Source organism: Anolis carolinensis, unplaced genomic scaffold (assembly GCF_035594765.1).
Source record: "Anolis carolinensis isolate JA03-04 unplaced genomic scaffold, rAnoCar3.1.pri scaffold_9, whole genome shotgun sequence".
Lineage (NCBI taxonomy): Eukaryota > Metazoa > Chordata > Lepidosauria > Squamata > Dactyloidae > Anolis > Anolis carolinensis.
The window spans coordinates 7531661-7559373 of NW_026943820.1; the positions used below are offsets into that span (position 1 = coordinate 7531661).

Genomic DNA, 27713 nt, shown 5'->3' on the forward strand with positions numbered 1-27713 from the left:
CAATTTATCTAATCTATACTACAGTAGAGTCTCACTTATCCAAGCCTCGCTTATCCAAACCTCTGGATAATCCAAGCCATTTTTGTAGTCAATGTTTTCAATATATCATCATATTTTGGTGCTAAATTGGTAAATACAGTAATTACAATATAACATTACTGCGTATTGAACTACTTCTTCTGTAAAATTTGTTGTATAACATGATGTTTTGGTGCTTAATTTGTAAAATCATAACCTAATTTGATGTTTAATAGGGTTATCCTTAATCCCTCCTTATTATCCAAGATATTTGCTTATCCAAGCTTCTGCCGGCCCGTTTATGTTGGATAAGTGAGACTCTACTGTATCTCCTTTATCTATCTAATCTATCAATATCCATCTAATGTAATCTATCTAAACTATCAAATCAATTTATCCAATCTAATCTATATCTATCTAGTCTGTCTAAACTAATTAATTTATCAAATCTATCTATATCCAATCTAGCTAAACTATCTAGCTCAGAGGTCCCCAAACTAAGGCCCGGGGGCCGGATGCGGCCCTCGAAGGTCATTTACCTGGCCCCCACCCTCAGTTTTATAATATAATATTTTTATATCAATTTTAATAATATAATATATTGTAGATACATATAATATTGATAATAATCTTATGTTATACAATATAATACTAATAGTAATACCATATAATGATATTAATTATATGTTATATATTACAAAATAGTATAGTGGTATAGTTCAATATAGTAATATATAATGCTAATATTGTGCTATGCTAATAATATAATATGTTGTATGTACATACAGCTGCTCTGAGTCCTCTTCAGGGTGAGAAGGGTGGGATATAAATGTAGTAAATAAATGCAGTAAATAAATAATTAATTTTAGACTTGGGCTCGGCCAAAGTCTGACATGACTTGAAGGCACACAACAACAACAACAACCCTAATTAACTTGACTATCTCATTGGCCAGTAGCAGGTCCACACTTTCCATTGAAATCCTAATAGGTTTATGTTGGTTAAAATTGTTTTCATTTTTAAATATTGTATTCTTTCATTGTTGTTGTTGTTGCACTACAAATAAGACATATGCAGTATGCATAGGAATTTGTTGGTATTTTTTTTCAAATGATAATTCGGCCCCTCAACAGTCTGAAGGATTGTGGACCGGCCCTCTGCATAAAAAGTTTGGGGACCCCTGATCTAGCTAATCAATTGATCTAATCTTTCTATCTATAACTAATCTATCTGGAGGACTGCTGGAAGAGGAATAGGAAATTGGGATGCTCTCAAAGAAATCCAAGGAGAAGAAAGCTTGCAGTTTGGAAGCAGTGCATTTGGAGCATCCTCCTCTTCCCTCCCCCCCCCCCCCAAAAGGGACAGGCCTAGGGGATGCTGGGAGCTGTAGTCCGGAAAAGAAGGCGAGAGCGCCTTTGCAGCTTCGCCTTTGCGCGACGCATGCGCAGGAGCCGCACACGTGGGAAAGCGGGGAAGAGGAAGAGAAAGGGGCCGGGCCGGGCCTGGCTTTCCGCCTGCTTCCTGGGGTCTCTCTCCGGGATCATGGGCAAAAGCAAGGCCCGGCGGCTCCGGCAGGCCCCCTACGGCCCCGCGGTGGGCAAGATGGGCCCGGAGAAAGGCAAGGAGGAGGAGGAGGCAGAGGACGAGGAAGGCGGCTGCCCGGCCGAAGAGCTGCTGGAGAAAGTAAGCTGCAGAGAAAGGCTAGAATGAATGCATGCGTGCGAAGAGATCCTGGGAGCTGTAGTTCCCCAAGGGCTTTGGCTTGGATCTGGGCTACCTTATATCCCAGGATCTCGTCCCTGATTCCAGATTACCTGGCAGTGTAGACTCATATGATCCAGTTCAAAGCAGATAACCCGATGGCCCCATCTACACTGCTATATAAAATCCAGATTACTCTGCTTTGAACTGGGCTATATAATAATAATAATAATAATAATAATTACGATCTGCCAGCTGCAAAAGGCCACCCTGCTGGGATCTGCGCGCATCATCCGAAAATACATCACACAGTCCTAGACACTTGGGAAGTGTTCGACTTGTGATTTTGTGATATGAAATCCAGCATGTCTATCTTGTTTGCTGGGTCATAATAAAATAATAATAATAAGGTAAAGGTTTTCCCCTGACTAATCGAAACACAACATTAAAATAACCTGATTGTTTATAGGCGAGCAGAACGAAGAGTGGTAGATGGCTTATGTTCTGTATCTCAAAAACTAGAGCTGATAGGGAGAAATTGGTGCCATTTTTGGAATCAGCATAGAGTCATAGAATAGTAGAGTTGGAAGAGACCTCATGGGCCATCCAGTCCAACCCCCCGCTAAGAAGCAGGAAATCGCATTCAAAGCACCCCCGACAGATGGCCACCCAGCCTCTGCTTAAAAGCCTCCAAAGAAGGAGCCTCCACCACAGTCCGGGGGAGAGAGTTCCACTGCCGAACAGCCCTTCTCACAGTGAGGAAGTTCTTCCTGATGTTCAGGTGGAATCTCCTTTCCTGTAGTTTGAAGCCATTGTTCCGTGTCCTAGTCTGCAGGGCAGCAGAAAACAAGCTTGCTCCCTCCTCCCTATGACTTCCCCTCACGTATTTGTACATGGCTATCATGTCTCCTCTCAGCCTTCTCTTCTGCAGGCTAAACATGCCCAGCTCTTTAAGCCGCTCCTCATAGGGCTTGTTCTCCAGACCTTTGATCATTTTAGTTGCCCTCCTCTGGACGCTTTCCAGCTTGTCAACATCTCCCTTCAACTGCGGTGCCCAAAATTGGACACAGTGTGATTCCTTGTGTGGTCTGACCAAGGCAGAATAGAATAGAGGGGAGCAGGACTTCCCTGGATCTAGACGCTATTCCCCTATTGATGCAGGCCAGAATCCCATTGGCTTTTTTAGCTGTCGCATCACATTGTTGGCTCATGTTCATCTTCCTCCCCACGAGGACTCCAAGGTCTTTTTCGCACACACTGCTGTCAAGCCAGGCATCGTCCCCCATTCTGTATCTTTGCATTCCATTTTTTTCTGCCGAAGTGAAGTATCTTGCATTTTTTCTTCGTGTACTCTGTGAATGCACACTAATGGAGAAGCTGCGCCTGCGCAGGTTCCGACGGAAACTCTTCCAAGCTGAAGTTCAAATTTTGGCGGTAACCACGCCCCCCTTCCCAAGGGGCATATAAGGCAGCCCCAGGCGCCCGCTCTCCAGTTCCTTTTTTTCCGCCGCAAGGTTCACTTCGGACTCTTCGCATGTCTACTACTCGTTTCAAGCGTTGCACGCAGTGTGCTGCTAAAATTCCTGACTCGGACGGCCACGCCAAGTGCCTCTTCTGTCTTGGCGAGGCTCATGTGGTCAATACTTGCCGTTTTTGCCTAGCTCTCACGGCTCAGGCCAGAAAGAACAGAGCCGCTAGGCTTAGAGCGGCGCTCTACGAAAAATCTCTCGCGCCAGAACCGACTCCGTCGACGTCGGGTACGTCGGCGTCCTCAGCTTTGAGAGCTATGTCGGCGCCACCAACTAAGCCTCCGGCAGCCAAGGCTTCCTCGGTCTCGTCCAGAGCGTCCAAGACCTCCAGGGTCGCTAAACCGGTCAAACCACCGTGTACTGTGACGACGGCGACCGTGTCGACCCGCTCCGGAAAGGTGGGACCTTCCTCGACGTCGAGCTCTCTGGCTTCGGTGACCTCGATCCGCTCTCGTATCGGTTCCCCTCCGTCCTCCTCTGCTATCAAAATAGCCTTTAAAAGGGCTCACGAGGAGTCTCGTCGAGCGCAATCTGACTCAGCTGTGGTTCCTCCCACACCTGGCAAGTCCTTGAGGGTTGCATCCAAGCAACCGCCGGCGAAGAAACGGCTAACTCAGCGCTCCTCCTCCTCGGCCTCCTCTAAGAAAGACCCGCCATCTTCCTCGACAACTTCCTCGAGAAGGTCTTCTCCTATTGTACCAGCCCAGAGGCCTAGAGATGTTTCTCAGTCTCCATTGCAACCCCTGTCTGATGGGGAGCTGCAGGACTCACCCCACCACTCTACCCAAACGGTGGTTAGGGTGCCGGTGCCGGAGCCCCCTGCGCCGCCTCGCTCGTCGCGCCAACAGCTCTTCCCTCCCACCTCGACACCGGAGCGTGGCAGACAAACGGCTCGCCTGGCTCGGGCAGCCCAGGCCTCAGCCTCTAAGGACATTCGGCCTCCGGCCCTCTCTTCCCGCGAGGCCTTGCCTCCTCCCGAGACTGTGCTGTCTTCTCCCCCTCAGTCCCCCCAAGGGGCTGAGGAGGAAGATGTTGATGTCGACCGTCCAGACTCTGTCCTCTCGGCCTCGGTGGTCTCTCTCGGTCTCGACCTCTCTCCTCCCCACGACGCGTATGAGGCGGACCCGCCTTCTCCTACTGACAATGTTCGTGCTTTCGCTGAGCAAATGGTCAGGATGGCCGACGCCCTGGGTTTGGAGATCAAGCAAACCTCCAAAGCAGTGTCTGACCCAGTCTTCAAAAGGGTGCAGGCCCAAGCTCCGCCGGCCACGCTACTCCCCTTTCTGCCTTATCTGTTGGACGTTATCCAGGCCTCCTGGAAAAACCCTTCCTCCATTCCTCCGACCTCGAAGAGGATCGAGACTTGGTACCGTACCGACGATGATACCCTGGAGTGGCTCAAACACCATCCCGACCCTAACTCCCTGGTCGTTAAGGCCTCTCAATCCTCAGGTCGTCAGTCGAATACTCCGGCCGACAGAGAGGGGAAGCGCTTCGACGCCGTGGGTCGAAAACTTTATTCCGGAGCCCTTTTGCTTTGCCGCATGGCGAATTATGGAGCCTGCATGGGTGCCTACCAACAAATTATCTGGGAGAAGGCGCAGCCCTTCTTCGCTAAGATGTCGGACGAAGACCGCTCCGTCCTCACTACCCTCCAACAGGAGGCAGACTCGCTCGCTCACCACCAAATACAAATGGCGAAGCATACAGGTGATACTGCGGGTAAAATGATTGCCCACGCGATTTCCATTCGCCGCCACGCCTGGCTGAGGTCTTCGGGTCTCTCCTCATCTTCCAGACAGGTCATTGAGGACCTTCCCTTTGACGCGCTCGGATTGTTTCACGCCGGTACCGATGACAAACTCAAGTCTAATCATGACTTTAAAATTCTTGCGTCTAAATGTGGCGACCAACCTCAACCTCAGCGTACTCGCTGGTTCCCGCACCGTTCCCGCCGTTTTCCGCCGCAATCTTTCAGACACCATTCTTTCAGGCGGCCTTCGGGCTCGAACAATCAAGCCCATCACCAACCTCGCCGGGGACCTCATCCGCAAAAGCAACGCGGTCGATCCACCCCTGCTCCTCCGCAGCCCAATCGGCGTACCTGACGCCAACTCCTGCCAAAGCTCCTCGCCCGCTACCGTTGTAGAGCCCACGCTGCCTCGTCCCTTCGGTATCTTTGCAGACCGACTAGCCTCTTTCTACAATCAATGGGACTCTATTACTTCAGATGCGTGGGTTCTCCGCATTGTCCAAGACGGCTACGCCTTAGAGTTCATGGACCTCCCTCCTACAGGTCACGTTCTCCACTCAAACCCTTCCCCAGAGATACTGGCCGAAGTCGAAGCGCTACTGGCCAAAGGCGCTATCCGTCCCTCCCCTCCCGAACTGGACCCTCTAAGTTTCTTCTCCAGATACTTTACAGTCCCGAAAAGAGGAGGCGGGCTACGCCCGATTCTGGACTTAAGGGCACTCAATATATTCATTCGCCCCTCCAAATTCAGGATGGTCTCTATTGCCTCTATCCTCCCGATGCTGCAGCGGGGAGACTACTTTGCCTCCATAGACTTACGAGACGCCTACTTCCACGTGGCGATACGAGAGGCGCACAGACGGTTCCTATGCTTCAAAGTTCTCGACCAAACCTACCAGTTTACCGTTTTGCCCTTCGGCCTCGTCACGGCCCCGAGGGTCTTCACCAAGGTTGTCGCCGCCGTAGCGGCTCACCTCAGGCTACATGGCATCACGGTCTTTCCTTATCTGGACGACTGGCTTCTCGTCGGGCCCGACCCGGTTCTTCTCCAAAATCACGTCTCTTTCACGCTGCGTCTTCTAAAATCTCTCGGCCTCCAACTCAACTCCGAGAAGTCAAATCTCTCCCCGTCAACCCGAATCCGGTTCATCGGGGCCCTCTTCGACTCCGTCGCAGAGACTGTGTCACTTCCGTTCGACAGATTCCTGGCTCTCCGCCACCATATCGCCCTTTGTCGATCTGCCCGGAGGGTCAGAGCCCGTGTCATTCAGGTCCTTCTAGGCCACATGGCCTCCACGGTTCTCACGACCCCGTTTGCCAGGCTGCGCCTTCGGACCCTGCAAAGGTGGTTTATAGACACTTTCAAACCGTTCCACCACCACAACTCCAGATACCTGTCGGTACCGTCGTCCGTCCGCCAGTCTCTCTCATGGTGGATGTCTCACCAAAACGTGTGCAAGGGCCTTCCTTTCCATCCAGCCCCGCCATCGCTAACCATAACCACAGACTCCTCCACCTACGCTTGGGGAGCCCACATGAACGGTCTAACGGTTCAAAATCTCTGGTCCCCGTCAGAGAGGGCCAACCACATAAACTTCCTCGAACTTCTTGCCATTCTCAAAGCCCTAAAAGCATTCTCCCCCCTCATCCGCCACAAGTCCATCCTCATTCAATCGGACAATCTAGTAGCAGTATTCTACATCAACAAACAGGGTGGTACGGGTTCGAGGAAACTGATGCTCCTCTCCTCTCGTCTCTGGGTTTGGTGCATAGCCCACAACGTACAGGTCTCTGCAATCCACCTACCGGGCGCCCAAAACGGCTTAGCGGATGCCCTCAGCAGGATGACTTCTTCCTCTCACGAATGGAAGCTCGATCCCGAGGTCCTCGACGGTCTGTTCCGCCTCTGGGGGCGCCCTACTCTGGATCTTTTCGCGTCTCCCCACAACGCCCAGCTACCCCGCTACGGAGCGAGGCTTCCCCCGAACTCTTTCCCCGGCTGCCTAGGGGATGCCTTTCTTCTGGACTGGTCGGCGGAGATGCTTTATCTTTTTCCACCGATTCCCCTCATACCGAAAGTTCTCGAAAAACTTCTCTCGATCTCGGTCACGGCGATTCTCATAGCTCCGGCCTGGCCCCGCCAACCGTGGTATCCAGCCCTTCTTCGCCTCTCCAGAGGTTCGTTTCACCCTCTGCCTCTCTCGCCGCACCTTCTCTCACGGGAGGACGGCAAAATTCTTCACCCGGACCTTTCTTCCCTTCATCTCACTGCATGGAAGATTCTTACCTAGCCTCTCTTCCGCAGAATCTGCGAGACGTCCTGCGAGCAGCCCATAAGCCGTCTACTACCAAGGCTTATTCCTACAAACTCTCTCGCTTTCATGCCTTCCTTCGATCCCGTAACGTCGACACCTTCCCGACCTCGGTATCGGTGGTCCTCGACTTCCTCATGACTCTCGTCGAGAAGAAACTTTCTCTTGCCTCTATAAAAGCTTATCTCGCAGCTCTTTCCTGGTCTTTTCAGCGCCACGGCCAGCCATCTCTTTTTTCTCACCACCTGATCAAAACCTTTCTCCGGGGCTACAATAACATCTGCCCGCCGTCGCTACCACCTACGCCGGGCTGGAGCCTCGAACTTGTACTTTCTCAGCTGTCTTCTGCTCCCTTCGAACCGCTTGCCTCGACCGATCTACGCCTGCTCTCCTGGAAGTTGGCCTTTCTGGTGGCGATCACGTCGGCACGACGGCCATCCGAGCTCGCTGCCCTCAGAGTCGACGAGCCTTATCTTCGTTTCCACCATGACCGCGCTGTTCTTCGCCCGGACATTACCTTTCTTCCTAAGGTGGTGTCAGCCTTCCACCTCAACCAGGACATTGTCTTACCAGCTTTCTTCTCTAACCCCTCCTCTCCTCTCGAGCAAAAACTGCACCTTCTCGACGTTCGGAGAGCACTTCTTTTCTACAGGGATCGTACTAAGGACATTCGTAAGTCACAAAGACTCTTTGTCGCCTATGCCCAGGACAAGTTGGGTAATCCCATTTCTTCCCAAAGACTGTCCCACTGGATCGCTCAGGCCATTGAGTTGGCCTATGAACTAGCCAAGCGACCTCCCCCTCCTTCCATCCGCCCGAGGTCGACTAGGGGCCTCTCGGCGTCGACCGCCTTCCTTAGGGGTATTCCGCTTGACTCCATATGTAAAGCGGCTATCTGGTCAAACCCTCTCACGTTTGTCTCTCACTACAGGCTGGACAGTAAAGCCCTTAAAGACTCGGCCTTTGCAAGATCGGTACTCTCATCTTGCCTCTCCTGACTCTCAGACGTTTTTTCTCTTCATATTCACCCACAGGTGACTCTCTATACCTCTCCTTCAAGTTGGACGGGGTTTTTTCCCCATACCTGCCTCTAGGGATATGTGTTTTTTCCCATGATTGTATTGAGCAGTTGCCCTGTTGCTTTGTACCGCCTCGTTGGCCCTGGCGGATATGCCAAAGACCAAGATGTGTTTGTCCCTCTCCCCCTGGGAGAGCGTTTATATGCACTACACAATTGTGTATTTTTCTCTATCATGTTTATTGAAAAATTCCTTCCAGGTTATGTTCTTCTTCTATGATGCTCATGTTGCATTGCACTGGTCCTTTCGGACAATTTATTGCACTGGTCCCTTGGGACGGTTGTTTCTTCTATGTCCTAATAAACATGTGTTTGGACATTCACTGATTGTCGGGTTTGCCTTGTCCCACCATCCGGGACCTTAGCGTGTTAGTCTCCATTAGTGTGCATTCACAGAGTACACGAAGAAAAAGGACAGGTTGCTCACCTGTAACCATGTTTCTTCGAGTGTACTCTGTGAATTCACACAAACCCGCCCTTCCTTCCCCTCTGGCAAACCTCTCCCTTTCTCGTTGCCTTGGCGGCGTAGGAACTGGAGAGCGGGCGCCTGGGGCTGCCTTATATGCCCCTTGGGAAGGGGGGCGTGGTTACCGCCAAAATTTGAACTTCAGCTTGGAAGAGTTTCCGTCGGAACCTGCGCAGGCGCAGCTTCTCCATTAGTGTGAATTCACAGAGTACACTCGAAGAAACATGGTTACAGGTGAGCAACCTGTCCTTGTCCCTGTTGAACTTCATTTTGTTAGTTTCGGCCCATCTCTCTAGTCTGTTAAGATCGTTTTGAATTCTGCTCCTGTCTTCTGGAGTGTTAGCTATCCCTCCCAGTTTGGTGTCGTCTGCAAACTTGATGATCGTGCCTTCTAACCCTTCATCTAAGTCGTTAATAAAGATGTTGAACAGAACCGGGCCCAGGACGGAGCCCTGCGGCACTCCACTTGTCGCTTCTTTCCATGATGAAGTGGATGATGATTCCATGATGATTGGTGAGCACCCTTTGGGTTCGTTCGCTTAGCCAATTGCAGATCCACCTAACTGTAGTTTTGTCTAGCCCACATTTTACTAGTTTGTTTGCCAGAAGGTCGTGGGGGACTTTGTCAAAGGCCTTACTGAAATCCAGGTACGCTGCATCCACAGCATTCCCTGTATCGACCCAACTCGTAACTCTATCGAAAAAAGAGATCAGATTAGTCTGGCATGACTTGTTTTTGGTAAATCCATGTTGACTATTAGCAATGACCGCATTTGTTTCTAAGTGTTTGCAGACCACTTCCTTAATGATCTTTTCCAGAATCTTGCCTGGTATCGATGTGAGGCTGACCGGACGGTAATTCTTTTTTCCTTCTTGAAGATAGGGACCACATTCGCCCTCCTCCAATCTGCTGGGACTTCTCCCGTTCTCCAAGAACTCTCGAAGATAATATACCCAGGTCAAATATACCCAGAAACAGGGCTAACATTTGAGGCCCCAAAATGTGTGTTGGCCAGTAAGGTATAGTACTTAAACTGACCCACGAGTAAATCGAATCTGGTATTTTTGGGTTGGTTTTTTGACTAAAATGTCTAGATTTGTGCATGTAGGTGCCAATCAGGACACTAAAGAGTAGATATTCTCAAATTGGGGGCCACTGCAGAGAAGGTCCTTCTCATTTCCTCCAACACTTAATGTCCTTCAGCTAAGTCCCATAAGCCATTCGTGAAGGGATCCTGCTTCTTTTGGTTACCTGGTAAGCTGCCCTTTCTTTCCTCTTTGTAGCTGCAGCACCCCAGCGCTGACGTCCGGGAATTTGCTTGCGCCAGCATTTCCAAGCTCTTGCAGCAGAAACAGACAATCCCGGCTTTTGTGCAGAGAGACGTGGTCCGGTGTTTGGGGCCCATGCTGCTCGATCCGAGCCTGGCGGTTCGAGAGACGGCGACGGGAGCACTTCGGTGAGTGTCATGGCCAAGGCGAAATGATAAAATCCTAGAGTTGGAAGGGACCCCAAAGGCCATCCAGTCCAACCCCATTCTGTCAGTTAGGGACACCCAATAAAAGCACTCCCTACAGATAGCCATCCAGTCACCTCAAAGGGGACTCAGGGCGGCTTACAAGTTATATATATACAATATATTATATTATTAGTATAGCACAATATATGCATTATGTATTATTATATTGTACTATACCACTATATTGCAATATTACATGTAATATAAATATACAATTATAATAGTGTCTTATTGTTATTATATTGCATTACATTATAATATCAATATTATCTATATATATATAAAAGAGTGATGGTATCACGGCAGCGGACAAAACAACAAAAGTAAACACCCCACAACCTCGAAAATTGACAGCACAACCCCTCATCCATGCCTCTAGGTTGATACAACAAAAAGAAAAGAAAAATAAAGTCCTAATTAAAGGGAGAGGAATAATTGTTTTTATCCAATTGCTGCTAGTTAGAAGGCTAAGCTCCGCTCACTTGGTCTCCTAGCAACCCTCTCAGCCCAGAGGACCCTTTACCTTAACTACCACCAATTCCTCAATACTTTATTTCCCATACCACCATACTTCGCCACAGCAACGCGTGGCCGGGCACAGCTAGTATGTATATATAATACAGTAGAGTCTCACTTATCCAAGCCTCGCTTATCCAAGCCTCTGGATAATCCAAGCCATTTTTGTAGTCAATGTTTTAAATATATCGTGTGTATTTTGGTGCTAAATTTGTAAATACAGTAATTACAACATAACATTACTGCATATTGAACTACTTTTTCTGTCAAATTTGTTGTATAACATGATGTTTTGATGCTTAATTTGTATAATCATAACCTAATTTGATGTTTAATAGGCTTTTCCTTGATCCCTCCTTATTATCCAAGATATTCGCTTATCCAAGCTTCTGCCGGCCCGTTTAGCTTGGATAAGTGAGACTCTACTGTATATTATGTTATTAGTATAGCATAATATGAGTATTATATTATTATATTGTACTATACCACTATATTGCAATATTATTAGTAATATTGCATGTAATATAAATATACAATTATAATAGTGTCTTATTGTTACTATATTGCATTATATTATAATATTATCAATATTATATGTATATACAATAAATTATTTTATTAGTATAGCATAATATGAGTATTATATATTGTTATATTGACACAGGAGACATAGTGGAATATAATTATATAATTATAAATATCATGCAGTTCATACTGGACTTTGAATAAGACATCTGATCCAAAGGTGAACATTTTGTGTGCTTTTTTTTTTTTTTTCAGGAATCTTAGTGTTTGTGGCGGGTTTGAAGTCTGTGATGACATGGTCACCAAAGACGTCATGACACCTCTTGTGGCTTTGTTGAAAGAGGTATGTTGCGTGGTGGCCCAAAGAATGGATCGAAGTGTGAATTGGAAAGCCCTGGGTTTAAATCCTATGATAGCTGTTTACTCTGACGAAGAATGTTTCTATCCCCTTCTTCTAGCTGTGGTCATTCTAGCTGGAGTTGTTTAGAGATTGAACCCTGAATGTTGATGAAGAACTACAATACTGTAACTCTATGTAGGCAGTGGAACAAGGAAGGGAAAAGGCAGCAAGTTATATTTACAGGAAGGAAGGAAGGCCCTGTAGAAATACACTACTCAGAGCCATCCAATATTGTCTGCCTCCCGTCAAAACTAGACAATCTACAAAGATATGAACAAAATAAAAATGTATTTTAAAAATCCATATTCTTTAAAGCAGGGGGTCCCCAAACTAAGGCCCGGGGGCCGGATGTGGCCCTCCGAGGTCATTTACCTGGCCCCCGCCCTCAGTTTTATAATATAATATATTGTATATACATATAATATTGATAATAATATTATAATGTAATACAATATAACACTAATAATAATACCATATAATAACATTAATTATATATTCTATATTACATATAATATTACTAATAATATTACAGTATAGTGGTATAGTTCAATAAAGTAATATATAATGCTAATATTGTGCTGTGCTAATAATATAATATATTGTATGTACATATAATTTGTAAGCCACTCTGAGTCCCCTTTGGGGTGAGAAGGGTGTGATACAAATGTAGTAAATAAATGCAGTAAATAAGTAAATAATAAATAAATACATTTTAGACTTAGGCTTGCCCAAAGTCTGAAATGACTTGAAGGCACACAACAACAACAACAACAACAACAACCCTAATTAACTTGACTATCTCATTGGCCAGAAGCAGGATCACACTTCCCATTGAAATCCTGATAAATGTATGTTGGTTAAAATTATTTTTATTTTTAAATATTGTATTGCTCTTTCATTGTTGTTGTTGTTGTTTTTGCACTACAAATGAGACATGTACAGTGTGCATCGGATTTGTTTGTATTTTTTTTTCAAATGATAATCCGGCCCCTCAACAGTCTGAAGGATTGTGGACCGGCCCTCGGCTTAAAAAGTTTGAGGACTCCTGCTTTAAAGAGTTTTAAAAGCACAGTTAGCCCTCCACATTTGCAGATTGAATCATTTGATAAATATGCTCTTTTTAGGAATCTTTATGGTCAGTTTCTTCCTATGTTGGAGAAAGTAGAGATTCTATTTAAATGCCATGCGTTGACCTAGCACTAAAAAAAGAAAAGCCAACATTGACTTTATTTTGGAGATGAGGAAAGAGCTCGGTGCGCTGGATATCATCGCTACATTAAGCAATAATACTGCCATGGAGTTCTGGGATCTGCAATTTAGTGAGGTATCAGCACTCTAGCAGAGAGGGATGAATAATAATAATAATAAACAAAGTATGGCTGGACGATGTTGCAATCCCAGCTGACAGCAGGATTGAAGAGAAACAACTAGAAGACACGATATGAGGATTTAAAGATTGAACTGTAAAGACTCTGGCACAATCCAGTCAAGGTGGTCCCAGTGGTGAGCGGCACACTGGGTGCAGTGCCTAAAGGCCTTAGCCTGCAACACAATCGGCGCTGACAAAATTACCACCTGCCAGCTGCAGAAGGCCACCTGACTGGTATCTGCAGGCATTATACGCCGACACATCACACAGTCCTAGACACTTGGTAAGTGTTTGATGTGTGATCCAATACAACAGCCAGCAGAGTGTCTGCTGTGGACTCATCTTGTTGTGTTACAAATAATAATAATAATAATAATTGTAATAATTATTATTATTATTCAAAGACTCTGGCAGAAACCAGTGCAGGTGGTCCCAGTGGTGATTGGCACATTGGGTGCCGTGCCAAAAGATCTCAGCCGGCATTTGGAAGCAATAGACATTGACAAAATCACGATCTGCCAACTGCAAAAGGCCACCCTACTGGGATCTGCGCACACAGTCCTAGACACTTGGGAAGTGTTTGACTTGTGATTTTGTGATACAAAATCCAGCATGTCTATCTTGTTTGCTTTGTCATAATAAAACAACAACAACATTATGTTTGTACCCTGCCTCCATCTCCCCAAAGGGATTTGGGGCGGCTTACATGTGGCACAAAGTGCCTAAAACAACTGATAAAATAAACACACAGTACAATACAAAATAAAACCACTAGTCTATAAAACAACAATTTGAACTCAGAATAGTGCCAATAACCTAAAGTGTCATCTGTTGTCAAGAGCTTGTCAAAGCACAACTCACAGGTTTCCATAGCATGGAGCCATGGCAGTTTCACGTGGTGTCAAACTGCATTAATTTGACGAGATAGAGGCCATCCTAAGTGTGTTCTGATTTATTCTGCTGTTGGTTTCTGATCGCATTTTTAACATTGTGTTTTTCGGACTGTCGTCGTCCAAAAAATAGTGTCGGGCAGGCCTTGAGGAAAGCAACGGCTCACTAAAGGAAGCCAAAGACTCCAACAAGAACTACATTGAAGACATTGCTTACGAGGCGGTGAACTTGCTCTGGAATGTCTGGTGAGTTCTACCCGAGGCAGGTGTGTTTCATGGCACACATTGAGGAGAATTAATTCAGTAATTCCCACTAAGGGTCCAGTGTGATTCCAGGGTCGATGACTAAATCTCCTTTCCTTTTCTCTGTTAGCGAATGCAACAGCACGGCAGTATCTGTCTTCAACAAAGAAGGCTGCTTGTCTATTTTGTTGCAATATCTGAAGAGGTTTCATGCCAATGTGGGCCTGGCCATTGCGGCAGGTGAGTATAGAAAAAGGTTTTATTCCCATATACAAACTACACATTTGAGCGTTCATCTACTGCAGGGGTCCTTAAACTTATTAAGCCGAGGGCCGGTCCACAATCCTTCAGACTGTTGAGGGGCTGGATTATCATTTGAAAAAAATACAAACAAATTCCAATGCACACTGCATATGTCTTATTTGTAGTGCAAAAACAACAACAACAACAAGAACAATGAAAGAACAATACAATATTTAGAAATAAAAACAATTTTAACCAACATACAGTAGAGTCTCACTAATCCAAGCTAAATGGGCCGGCAGAAGCTTGGATAAGCGAATATCTTGGATAATAAGGAGGGATTAAGGAAAAGCCTATTGAACATCAAATTAGGTTATGATTTTACAAATTAAGCACCAAAACATCATGTTATACAACAAATTTGACAGAAAAAGTAGTTCAGTACGCAGTAATGTTATGTTGTAATTACTGTATTTACGAATTTAGCACCAAAAAATCACGATATATTGAAAACATTGACTACAAAAATGGCTTGGATTATCCAGAGGCTTGGATAAGCGAGGCTTGGATAAGTGAGACTCTACTGTACATTGATCAGGATTTCAATGGGAAGTGTGGTCCTGCTTCTGGCCAATGAGATAGTGAAGTTAATTAGGGTTGTTGTTGTTGTTGTTGTTGTTGTTGTTGTGTGCCTTCAAGTCATTTCAGACTTTGGGCGAGCCTAAGTCTAAAATTTATTTATTATTTATTTACTGCATGTATTTACTATATTTGTATCACACCCTTCTCATCCCAAAGGGGACTCAGAGGGGCTTACAAATTATATGTACATACAATATATTATATTATTAGCATAGCACAATATTAGCATTATATATTACTATATTGAACTATACCACTATACTGTAATATTATTAGTAATATTATATGTAATATAGAACATATAATTAATATTATATGGTATTATTATTAGTGTTATATTGTATTACATTATAATATTATTATCAATATTATATGTATATACAATATATTATATTATAAAACTGAGGGCATCCGGCCCCCAGGCCTTAGTTTGGGGACCCCTGATCTACAGTGTAGAATTAATGCACTGTCATCAGAAGTCATTGATAAAGCATAGCTACATATGAGGATGGAAAAAGGGAACCGGGACTTGTGGAACAACATTGCTTGCACTAGGTTGAATCTTTTTGCAGCTGAAGTAGCTCAGACATTATTGACACATAACTTGGATTTGTGGCCTCAGTTGCTAATGTTTTCCTGTCCCCACAGCATCCTGTTTGCAAGCAGTGACGGAAGACAATCCCGACCTCCTTGCATCCTTTGACACTTCAGCGCAACAGATCCTGGAAGCGGTCATGGTATCCTCTGACAAAACCATGGAGCACATTCTCTTACAGACGCTGGTGGCAGGCAGGTTTTAATGGAATAATATGCTTTTGAATATGTTGTTGCTCAGGGGCGTTTTGAAAAGGGATGTTGCTCGGAGGGGGAGCACCTACCTGTTTTGCAGGTAGAAAGTCACAGGTTTCATTATGTTTTTACTTTTTGCATTGATGTATTTGCATTTTGTGTTGTCGAAGGATTTCATGGCCGGGATCACAGGGTTGTTGTGTGTTTTCTGGGCTGTATGGCCTTGTTCCAGAAGTATTCTCTCTTGATGTTTCACCCACATCTATGGCAGACATCCTCAGAGGTTGTGAGGTTTGTTGGATTCCTCCAGGTAGGAAGCAGCCAGGCTTTGAAGCTGCAAGGCTATTCACTGCTAATCTAGGTGGCCAGCTGTAACATTCACACTTGCCTCAACAGACAAGAGTCCTTTCTCCTACCCTGGATCTTCCACAGATATATAAACCTCCCTTATATAGTTTTCCAACAGACCTCACAGCCTCTAAGGATGCATGCCATAAATGTGGGTGAAATGTCAGGAGGGAATGCTTCTGGAACATGGCCATACAGCCCAGAAAACACACAACAACCCTATTTATATTTTATTGCACCATGTGTATTGTTACATTACGAGTGCCTTGTAAGCCGCCCCGAGTCCGTTTTGGGAGATGGTGGCGGGGTAAAAATAAAGATTATTATTATTATTATTATTATTATTATTATTATTATTATTATTATTATTACCATGTCCAGGTGGCATTGGAAAATCCTCATTGCTGAAATCTTAGCCACTGGAAGTGAGATAATGAGATATACAAATGCTCTTGGTGCCAGTCCCTATTGGTCGTGGGATCGGACTAAATGGACTGAAGCACCAAAACAAATACAGGTAGTCCTCAAATTAAGAACAAGATACATTCTGTAGGTTCATTCTTAAATGGAATTTACATGTAAGTTGGAAGTAACTCCAGTACAGTATATATATTGCTTAGGTTTGGATAGCACCCTTGTGGGTTTGTTTTGCTATCTGTGCCTCTGTTCAGAAGATTTGACCTCATTCTGTCCCTGTGATCATTGGATTTTGAAAAATTTGGCTTGTTGTGGAAACAAGAATTGTGGAGAAAGCTTTTTTCCCATGATAATAACTCTTTCAGGAGTGGATTTCCCTTCCAAACAATAGATTTCTCTCACTTCCTGTGGTCTCACCCCTGTTCTTAACCAGGAGTCATTTGTAAGTCAGATGTTTGGAACTCAGGGACTGCCTGTAGTCTCATCTAGCTATTATGTCTCTAACATCATGCTCCATCAGTTAGTTTATGATACGTCCCACAACATTTAGAAAACGCCATTAGCCTGGTGTTCGCTAAACAGCTTGCAAAGCTTGTCCCTATAGAATTCTTCCCAGATTCCGCCTCTCTGCCGTTGTCTCGGGAGGAGATCATTTTTATGGAGGCTTGTGAAGTTGTTTTAATTATGACTTCACCCCCCGGGACTTGAAGGCATGCTGGCAATGCAATCCAATCTGCGCTTTAACTGGGTTGACGGGGCTGCTGTCTTGGCGAAAGAGTGCTCCTTCGATGCATTGGGGTTGGGAATTGTGCAATGAGCCGCACATCAGTTGTCATGATTGCTTTATAGTTTCGTGATGCAAAAATCAGGGATATCAGTCAATGGCAATAACTGCTCCTGTGCCATTTTGACCCTCTTGTGCTGGGGCAAATTCCCAACAGTTTGCACACTCCTATGATCCAGTGTAACAAACTGACTTTGTTTTAAAACGAGTCCTTTCCCATCCTAGTGACCCATTTCCGGACTGCTTTCCCAAAGAAAACCTTGAGTCCGAGCTTGAAAACATTACTTCTTGCAATGATGAGAGCTCTTAGCATTTTCCAGCGTGAATGGAAAAATAAAATATCTGGATCCAGCCGTTGGCTACCACCTTTGTTTTGCTGTCCTGTCCTGCGGATGCTCCATTGTGCCGTCTTGGTGGCTGATTTCTCCTCCTGTTCCTTGCTTAAGGTGTCACTTGGAATATAAAGAATGCCCTTCCTTCTAGCAGCCAAGCAGGCTCCATCAATGCCATCCTGAAGATCTTCTCTGAATGCCTAGCCATAGACGCTGGGCAGACGCTTCTCCGGATGAAGGAGGCGGAAACGGAGAGGTTAAAAAACTCCACCGAGTCAGAACCGGAGGGAAATGTGGCGGAGGTGGCCGACGCAGCCCTTAAAGAAGACGAGGAGATGGAGGAAGGGCCAAAAGAAGTAGCCAAAAGGCAAAACGATGTTTCAGATCTGCTTCCAGTGAGTTCATGCTGGCCCGTTGAGTGCTTGATGCTATGGAAGAGAGGCCAAAAGAGAGCATAAGGATTTGGACTGGTTTTTAGTGAGATTATGAAAATGAAATGGAGCTGAGCTGCTGAACTTGCTGACTGAAAGGTCAACGGTTTGAATTCAGGGATTGGGGTGAGCTCCCACTGTTAACCCCAGCTTCTGCCAACCTAGCAGTTTGGAAACATGCAAATGTGAGTAGATCAATAGGTACTGCTCCGGCGGGAAGGTAACGGCGTTCCATGCAGTCATGCTGGCCACATGACCTAGGAAGTGTCTACAGACAACGCCGGCTCTTCGGCTTAGAAATGGAGATGAGCACAAACCCCCAGAGTCAGAAATGACTAGACTTAATGTCAGGGGAAGACCTTATTATTTATTTATTTATTTCCAGCATTTATACCCCGCCCTTCTCACCCGGGGGGACTCAGGGCGGCTTACATTATAACAATTAAAACATATGTAAATTAGATCAATTTGTCTAAAAACCTCATGCTTCAGCCTTCAATCGGACCATGTCGACATTATTGTATTACTCATTAAAAGCTTGTGCACACAGCCATTGTGCACACCTTTACCTTTTCCTAATAGGTTGACCATAAGATGTGCCTTTGACTTGATCTTTTAGGACTAATCTTACACTCTTACGGCTGTTTTGTGATATTATTACTCAATCCATAGTGCCCCAGATGGGTTATAACATTAAAATAATTGAAAGTGTTGTTTGTTCACTGCTTTGTTTACTTTGTCATTTGCCATCAAATCTATGCAATGGTGACCTTATGAGTAAGAGACCTTTAAGGCCCTTTTGACGCAGCTGTATAAAATCCACATTATCTACTTTGAACTGGATTATATGGCAGTGTAGACTAAGATAAAGGTAACAGTATTCCCCTGACATTAAGTCTAGTCGTGTCAGACTCTGTGCTCATCTCCATTTCTAAGCTGAAGAGCCGGCGTTGTCCATAGACACTCTCAAGGTTATGTGGCCAGCATGACTGCATGGAGAACCCTTACCTTCCCACCAGAGCAGTATCTATTGATCTACTCACATTTTGCATGTTTTCGAACTGCTAGGTTGGCAGACGCTGAGGCTAACAGCAGGAGCTCACTCCGATCCCTGAATTCGAACCACCGACCTTTCGCCTCAGCAGCAGCTCAGCAGTTTAACCCGCTGTGCCATCGGGGGCTCCTTTAAACTAAGATAATCCAGTTCAAATCAGATGGTGTGAATTTTCTGTTTTGATAATCTGGATTATCTGGCTGTGTAGAAGGGGCCTGAGATTCCCAATTATCAACCTCAAGAACCCCAATTATCAACTCTTATTAATAACAAGGTATCTTGAAGGCCTCTCTTCCATTGAATTGCCCTAAATTAAAGTCAAGTCGGCAGCAGTTAGCAATCAATCACGGGATGGGAAAGACCTCTTGTCAGAGAGCCCATGGAAAGAAAACCTTTTCCAAGTCTGAGTAGATAGCGCTCTAATACTTTTCAGGTTGCAGAAGTGGTATGACAAATCGTAGATGGGTATGATGTTTTGTTTTGTAGTGCAACACACAGGAGGTGAAACAGGTAGCAGCTTTACTTCTGGCTCAGCAGACAGCCCTGGAAGTCATTGTCAATATGTGCTGCAATGAAGGTATGTATGTATATTGGCTTGTTGATTATTTCGTACTAGCAGGATTAGCAGTTTTGCTTGTTGTTCTTTTGCATTTCCTTTTTTCTCTTTCTCCCTCCACTGATTCGACATCATTATTATGGTGATGGTAATTATTTGTATCTCGCTTTTTGATACATGTGCCTCAGTCCCTATGTTTGTTCTCCATCCTGCAGCAAAGCTTGATACCAAGTCTATTGTAATGTCAACATTTACTTAATTTATAGACTACTAGCTGTGCCGGCCACGCGTTGCTGTGGCGAAGTGGTATGGGAAATAAAGTATTGAGGAATTGGTGGTAGTTAGTATATGTTATTTCCTAAAGCTTGTGAATATACATTGGCATTCTGGGTTATATAGCTGTGTGGAAGGGCCTTGAGTCGACACTGCCGTATAATCTAGTTCAAGTCAGATAATCTGTACAGTAGAGTCTCACTTATCCAACACTTGCTTATCCAACGTTCTGGATTATCCAACGCATTTTTGTAGTCAGTGTTTTCAATACATCATGATATTTTGGTGCTAAATTCATAAATATAGTAATTACAACATAACACTACTGCATATTGAACTACTTTTGCTGTCAAATTTGTTGTATAACATGATGTTTTGGTGCTTAATTTGTAAAATCATAACCTAATTTGATGTTTAATAGGCTTCTCCTTAATCTCTCCTTATTATCCAACATATTCGCTTATCCAACGTTCTGCCGGCCTGTTTAAGTTGGATAATTGAGACTCTACTGTATTTTATAGGCAGTGTAGAAGAGGCCTAAGTGAACCCTGCCTGTCCCCCGGCACCATTGTGACTGAGGGGGTTGCTATGACACAAAGAAGGGCTACCCTTCTGACTGGCAACCAGGGGGAGAACGGCTCTTCCTCGTCCTCTGTAATTTGGATTTTATTTTTCTAGGGTTTACTCTTGAAAGACATATTTTGGATGACTGTCTTTTGTGGCCAAATTTGGTGTGATTTGGTTCAGTGGTTTTGTTGTTTACTCCATAATAAAACACACATTACATTTTTATATATATAGATGGAGCAAGCATGGGCAAACTTCGGCCCTCCGGGTGTTTTGGACTTCAAGTCCCAGCATTCCTACCGGCTGTTAGGAATGGTGGGACTTGATTGATGGGGCCGAAGTTTGCCCATGCCTGCTCTGGAGAGAGTTGATTTGAGGGGGACCTAAATAATTTCAGGGACTCTTCTTTGACACTTATTTCTACAATTACACAGCTGATGAAGTTGAATCACAGTGCTATGACTGAACAATGTGAAAAAGGCTCAGGGGTTTTGCATGTTTGCAGATCCTTCCGACGATGAGTGGGAAGAATTATCCAGCAGCGACGAGAGCGATAATTTCATGGAGAACAGCTACGAAGAAGGGGAGAAGTTGCTGTCCCCCTTGTGCCTTTCGGCCGAGGTCCACACAGCCCTCATGAACCACCTTGTGCCCAAGAAGGTAGAGACCATATGCCATCCTTGACTCCTCTAGGAATTTACTAAGTCCTCCAGTCAGCTCTATGGTATCTTTCCCCCATAAGTTATGATAGAATTGCATTGGAGGACATAGTACACTCCTAGTGGACACCTCGCTAGGAATCTTTAGGTTTTCCAAAGCAAAAACTAGGATATACTGGGGTTGGAAGTCATAATTTAATGCAGTGGTTCTCAACCTATGGGTCCCCGGGAGTTTTGGCCTACAACTCCCAGAAATTGATACAGTTTCTCATGTTGTGGTGTCCCTCAACCATAACATTTTTGTTGCTACTTCCTAACTGTAATTTTGCTACTGTTACGAATTGTAATGTAAATACCTGATATTCAGGATGTATTTTCATTCACTGGACCAAATTTGGCACAGATACCAAATTTGAATACTAGTGGATTTGAAGAGGATTGATTTTGTCATATGGGAGTTGTAGTTGCTGGGATTTATAGTTAACCTACAATCAAAGAACATTCTGAACTCCACCAATGATGGAACTGAACCAAACTTGGCTCACAAAACTCCCATGACCAACAGAAAAAACTGGAAGGGTTTGGTAGGCATTGGCCTTGAGTTTTGGAGTTGTAGTTCACCTATATCCAGAGAATGGACGCAAACAGTAATGGATCTGGACCAAACTTGGCACAAAGACTCAATATTCTCAAATGTGAACACTGGTGGAGTTTGGGGAAAATAGGCCTTGAAATTTGGGAGTTGTAGTGTTTTCTGATGGTCTTTGGCAATCCCTCTGACCCCTCCTCACAACACCCCCCCCCCCGGGATCCTGACCCCCAGGTTGAGAAACACTGGCTTATAAAATCCTTATCTAGTGAAGCATTTTGACTCCAGTTCTCTTGCCAGTTTGCTGAAATGTAGCAGCTTTCCTCCGCTTTCCTAGATACTCGAAAAAACGGCTTTCCCCAGCAGCGTTGCGGTTGAGATCTGCACCCGTAGCCCGGCTTGGAAACCGCTGATAAAAAAGTAAGTGTTAATTCATTGTTTTGATCTGATGAGATACATTGCTGGGAATCGCACTGTTTCTCTTTGTACTGTTAATTGGGCTCTTCTGTTAGCTTTCTTAGAAAAGAAATAATAACAACAACAACTTTATTTTTATACCCCGCCTCCATCTCCCTGCAGGGACTCGGACCGGCTAACATAGGACCAAGCCTAAAATTCCAAAATAAACAAATTAAAAATACATTTACAATAAAAACATCATTAACATTTAACATTACACAGGTCAAACCAACAATTTACAGCAATATAATGGTTAGAAATAATAATCTATATTGAGCGTTAGTGAGAGCCAACCAAGTCACTGAGGTTTTGCTCTCCAAACAAGCGATACCATTTGAGGACTGATGTTTTCTTATTATGTTGACCCCACTTTAACTCCCAAGTCTCAATGCTGGGTGATATTGGGATTTGTAGTTTGGTGAAGCACCAGCTATTATTATTATTATTTTATTATGACACAGCAAACAAAATAGATATGCTGGATTTCATATCACAAAATCACAACACTTCCCAAGTGTCTAGGACTGTGTGATGTATTTTCGGATGATGCGTGCAGATCCCAGTAGGGTGGCCTTTTGCAGTTGGCAGATTGTGATTTTGTCAATGTCTATTGTTTCCAAATGCCGGCTGAGATCTTTTGGCACGGCACCCAATGTGCCGATCACCACCGGGACCACCTGCACTGGTTTCTGCCAGTGTCTTTGAACTGTCTTTGAATTATTATTATTATTATTATTATTATTATTATTATTATTATTATTATTATATTTATATCCCACTTTATCTTCCCAAATGGGACTCTTCGGCATAGAAAGAGCTAACGACCTTGTAAAACTACATCTCCCAGGACTCCCATTGCACCGAACCATGGCAGCTAATGTGGAGTCAAACTTTCATTAATTCTAGATGAAGTCTCCTTTTTATGGAGTCCCCTTTGGCCATGCCTTCTTTATGACATCACTGGATGTCATTCCAGTTTTCACATGTCTATGACATCATCATTAGGCGTCATTCCCCAAAGGATTGAAAATGCCTATCCTCTAAGGCATAGTTGGCAAACTTTGTTGATCTTCTTATTACATTGGTCCCACCCATCAAAGGAATGCAGCTCCTGAAAACTCTTTGAAAGTTGGTTTGGCCTTTGCCTGAAAGAGGTGCCATTCATTTGCTTTGCATTTGGGATGCGTTCCAGCCTTTTTTTGGTGCACAGAACCCTTGCAGCAGTGTCCCAATTCCCAGGACTCTCACAGTGTTTTGCCCCCATGGAAATGGACAGAAAGTAAAGAGAGAAAGAAAAAATAATCCAGAAATTCACGTGATCTAAATTCCTGTCGTCTTATTTCATGGCATAACGCATGAGTGAGAAATTCTCCATGCCGCCTCTGTAGTTGCCCAATTGTAGTTTAAATGATTATGTTTAAGCATGTATAACACATCCACACTTTATTATGCAGATAATGGAAGACGTGATAGTCCCTGTCCTCGGCCTTTTATAAACTACACCAGGCATGGGTAAGCTTCGGCCTTGCTGGTGTTTTGGACTTCAACTCCCACAATTCGTAACAGCCTCAGGCCCTTTCTTTCTCCCCCCCCCCCCCCCAAGATACACACACACACAATAAAAGTGAAAATGTATATGTGGCGCAGGTGTCCACTTACACAGACAGACTTCCACCTCCATAAACATACTGCAGGGGTTAGTGAGAATGGACCTTTGATTTTGGGAGTTGTAGTTCACCTCTATCCAGATAAACTGACCCCCCACTGAGAGTGGACCGGGATCAAACTTGGCACAGAGAAGCCCCATTACCAGCTGAACATAATACAGGGGTTTGGGTTAATGGAACTTGATTTTGGGAGTTGTAGTTCACTGCCATCCAGAGAAACAGTGACCCCTACCAACAATGGACTGGGACCACACTTGGCACAGAGAAGCCCCATTACCAGCTGAACATAATGCCAGGGTTTAGGGGAATGGAGCTTGATTGTGGGAATTGTAGTTCACCTGCACCCAGAGAGCATTGAACCCAACCAACACCACATCTGGACTAAACGTGGTGTGCAGACCCAACATGGCCAACTGTGCATGCAGGCCTGGTTTAGGGGTGACTGACCTCGGATCTGGGAGTTGTAGTTCACCCTTATCCAGAGACAACTGAACCCAGCCAATGATGGATCTGGACCAAACTTAAGTGATATTACCTAGCATCCCAAAACAAACAATGCCTTTTAATAACCCGGGCACCGCCGGCTCCCCAAGCTAGTTTGTGTGTGTGTGTGTATGCATATATATATATACACACAACACTCTTATAAGGGGTTGGTTTAACCTCCCATTTGGTAGTAAAACTGAATTACCGTGTCAGGAAAGGATATGTGGTCACCATCATGAAAAGTTTGGAAAGCTCTGAACTAGATGTCACATGCAAGACAAAAAGAAAGCAATACAGAGCAAACACAGGAGGAAACGAATGGATAAATCCAGTTGGTTTTCCCCTTTGGTTGAATGTGTTCTTTAGGCAGGCGGTGCGAAATTGATGTTGCATTCCATTCTTTTTAGAATTCCACACCTGTCTTGAAAGTAGACCTTTGTGTGGGCGAATTTACTTGGGGTCGTTTTTTAAAAACATCTCCCTGTCTGCACTGACTTTTCAAGCCAGGATTTTAGTTTCCAAGACAGGTGTCTCATTGAATTGCAATTTGCACATTTTTTTTAATTTCCTTGGCTTAAAAACGTGTCGGGAAGAAACTCAATTTGGAGATCTCACTGTTTTCAGAGCAATTGTGTTATGAATATGGAATAGACTGAACAGATGAGAGAAAGCAGAATTTTTGCTCAGACGAACAGTAAATACCATCTCTCCGCAAAACATACCTATATCCATATAATTGCAAGCTGGTTTGTTGGATTTTTTTTAAAACTATGTATCTCACTTTTCGGTGCTTACTCAAGGTAGAGGCATCAAAATCCGGCGTAAATCCAATAAGATTCCCAAACAGCAGCAATGTAATGAAAACTGGCAGATGCTGTTGATAAAACTTAAGATAAAATTTGCAAAGCAAATGCCTTAACAAGAAGGTTCTTGCTATCAGTAAAAGCTGCCAAAGGGGATGCCAACATTTCCATAGTGAAAAATTCCATCGCTTAGGTGTGGCCGCCTTGATATCGGTTGTGTGTGTTTCAATGTATGTAGATACATAGACATCTGACATGCTGCAAGCAACGTCTTGTTCCCAAACTCCAGTCCCTTTTCATCGAGTGTTTTGTTTTCCTTCTCACAAAACACTTGCTCTTAACAGAGACCAAATGGAACAACATTTATGTCCCTGTCCCCATTCAAGTGTATAACTTGGGAAATTTATTTTCGTTGCTACTTCATAATTCATTTTGCTACTGTTATGGATCCTATTGTAAACATCTGATATGCAGGATGTATTTTCAGTCACTGGACCAAATTTGGTACAAATACCCGATACACCCGAATCTGAATACTGGTGGGGCTGGGTGGGGCAGGTTTTTGTCATTTGGGAGTTGTAGTTGCTGGGATTTATAGTTCACCTGCAATCAAAGAGCGTTCTGAACTCCACCAACAATGGAACTGAACCAAACTTGGCACACAGAACTCCTAATGACCAACAAATACTGGAAGGGTTTGGTGGGCATTGACCTTGAATTTTGGAGTTGTAGTTCACCTACATCCAGACAGCACTGTGGAGTCAAACAACAATGGACCTTGACCAAACTTGGCACAAATACTCAATATTCCCAAATGTGAACACTGGTGGAATTTGGGGAAAATAGACTTTGGGAGTTGCAGTTGCTGGGATTTATAGTTCACCTATAATCGAAGAGGCTGTTGAACCCCACCAGTGATCAGATTGGGCCAAACTTCCCACACAGAACCTCCATGAACAACAGAAAATGCTGGTCTTTCACGACCCACCAGGGATCCCGACCCACAAGTTGAGAAACGCTGTGGTGTATGAAATGCCCTTTTGATGCATGGATATTTTATGCTTCCTTTTTTAGTTTGAGCTGTGATGGACAGTTAGTGGTTCTTTACTTCATTGTAAATGATTTAGTTTCTAAATCCTGCTGTAAAACGATCCGTTCTGCTCCCTTTGGCCTTTGAGAGAAAGTGGGGGCCAAAGAGAACCAAAAAAGAGAGGTAGCATTATCCTAGAGTTTGGAAAAGTTACTCTTTTGGCCTACATCTCTACATCCCACCGCCAATATGACATTTTCTCCAAGTCCTGCCCTCAAACAACACATGCCTCAACAGATTATGCATGTAGGGATGGAACAGACGAAGAAGATTCACCCCTATGTATGTCTTGTCTCTTTCAATTTCCTCCCCAGACTGAACATGGTTCAATACAGAGCTCTGACCTGCCTTCATAGCATCCTGTTAGTATCCGATGTGGATTGTCTCGGAGGTGCATCTGTGCTTCAGTCCCTCTCGCAGCACCTCTCCCAGTTAATATTTTCTCAACCAGGTATGTTTTGGGCTTCTGTGCCATGCTGATATTCTGCTTCTTTCCCTTTTCTGCTTCCCTTTTGCTCCCCGTTATCCCTTTTGCCTTGAATGGCTCTGTTTCCAGGTCCAACCCCATTCTGTCCTGCAGGAATATACAAACAAAGCGCTCCTGAATGACAGATCTCCAACTGCTCAGCAGAGATGTCCAAGGAAAAAGAGTCCCATTAACATTCATTTCAGCAAAATAAACATCCAAAGTATATCTTTGTTGTGCCTTGAACTAACTTTATTGTACTTTTGGGCAGAATTTTCAAAAGAAGTGGAGTTTCTGGAAGCCGTCACCAGTGCTTTGCGGGCGCTCCTGCAAATGCTGGCATCGAACAATATTTCTCAGGTGAGATTTCTTGTTTTAATGGCACCCTCCTCGTGAGTTTTGCATTGCACAGAATGGCAGGACTGTTCGCTCAGGATAATAGCAAGTGCTGCATATACACAGAGAACTGTCTCGGGTGCTGGAGGAGAACGGGAAGTGGTTCATAGGCAGACCTGAAGTGCTCTCTTCCTTCTTTTGTACTTGTGATGCCTGAAGGAAGCCAATGTATATTATATGTATAACAATATATTAATAGATAGTACTAATATTATGCTATACTAATTATATAATAGATTGTATATACATATCTTGATAATATTATTATAATGTAATACAATATAATAATATATAATATAATTAATAATATTAATAATATATAATATAATTAATAATATTAATAAT

At 44.2% G+C, this 27713-nt stretch overlaps 1 protein-coding gene across 2 annotated transcripts in view; it reads left to right on the forward strand.

The window, feature by feature from the left end:
• heatr3 (HEAT repeat containing 3) overlaps positions 1 to 27713 on the forward strand; it is a 34108-nt gene that overhangs the window by 3306 nt on the left and 3089 nt on the right. The window contains exons 1-12 of one of the 2 annotated variants that reach the window (XM_016995463.2): positions 1464 to 1701; positions 10142 to 10314; positions 11671 to 11758; positions 14208 to 14320; positions 14448 to 14557; positions 15851 to 15991; positions 17987 to 18267; positions 19844 to 19934; positions 21259 to 21413; positions 22339 to 22421; positions 26821 to 26957; positions 27244 to 27332. In XM_016995463.2, coding sequence (XP_016850952.2) covers positions 1561 to 1701; positions 10142 to 10314; positions 11671 to 11758; positions 14208 to 14320; positions 14448 to 14557; positions 15851 to 15991; positions 17987 to 18267; positions 19844 to 19934; positions 21259 to 21413; positions 22339 to 22421; positions 26821 to 26957; positions 27244 to 27332 — 1602 coding nt within the window. In that variant the 5' untranslated portion in view covers positions 1464 to 1560. Of the gene's footprint in view, positions 1 to 1463; positions 1702 to 10141; positions 10315 to 11670; positions 11759 to 14207; positions 14321 to 14447; positions 14558 to 15850; positions 15992 to 17986; positions 18268 to 19843; positions 19935 to 21258; positions 21414 to 22338; positions 22422 to 26820; positions 26958 to 27243; positions 27333 to 27713 lie in introns of those variants that run through there. The other variant, XM_062961894.1, reaches the window with a different exon arrangement.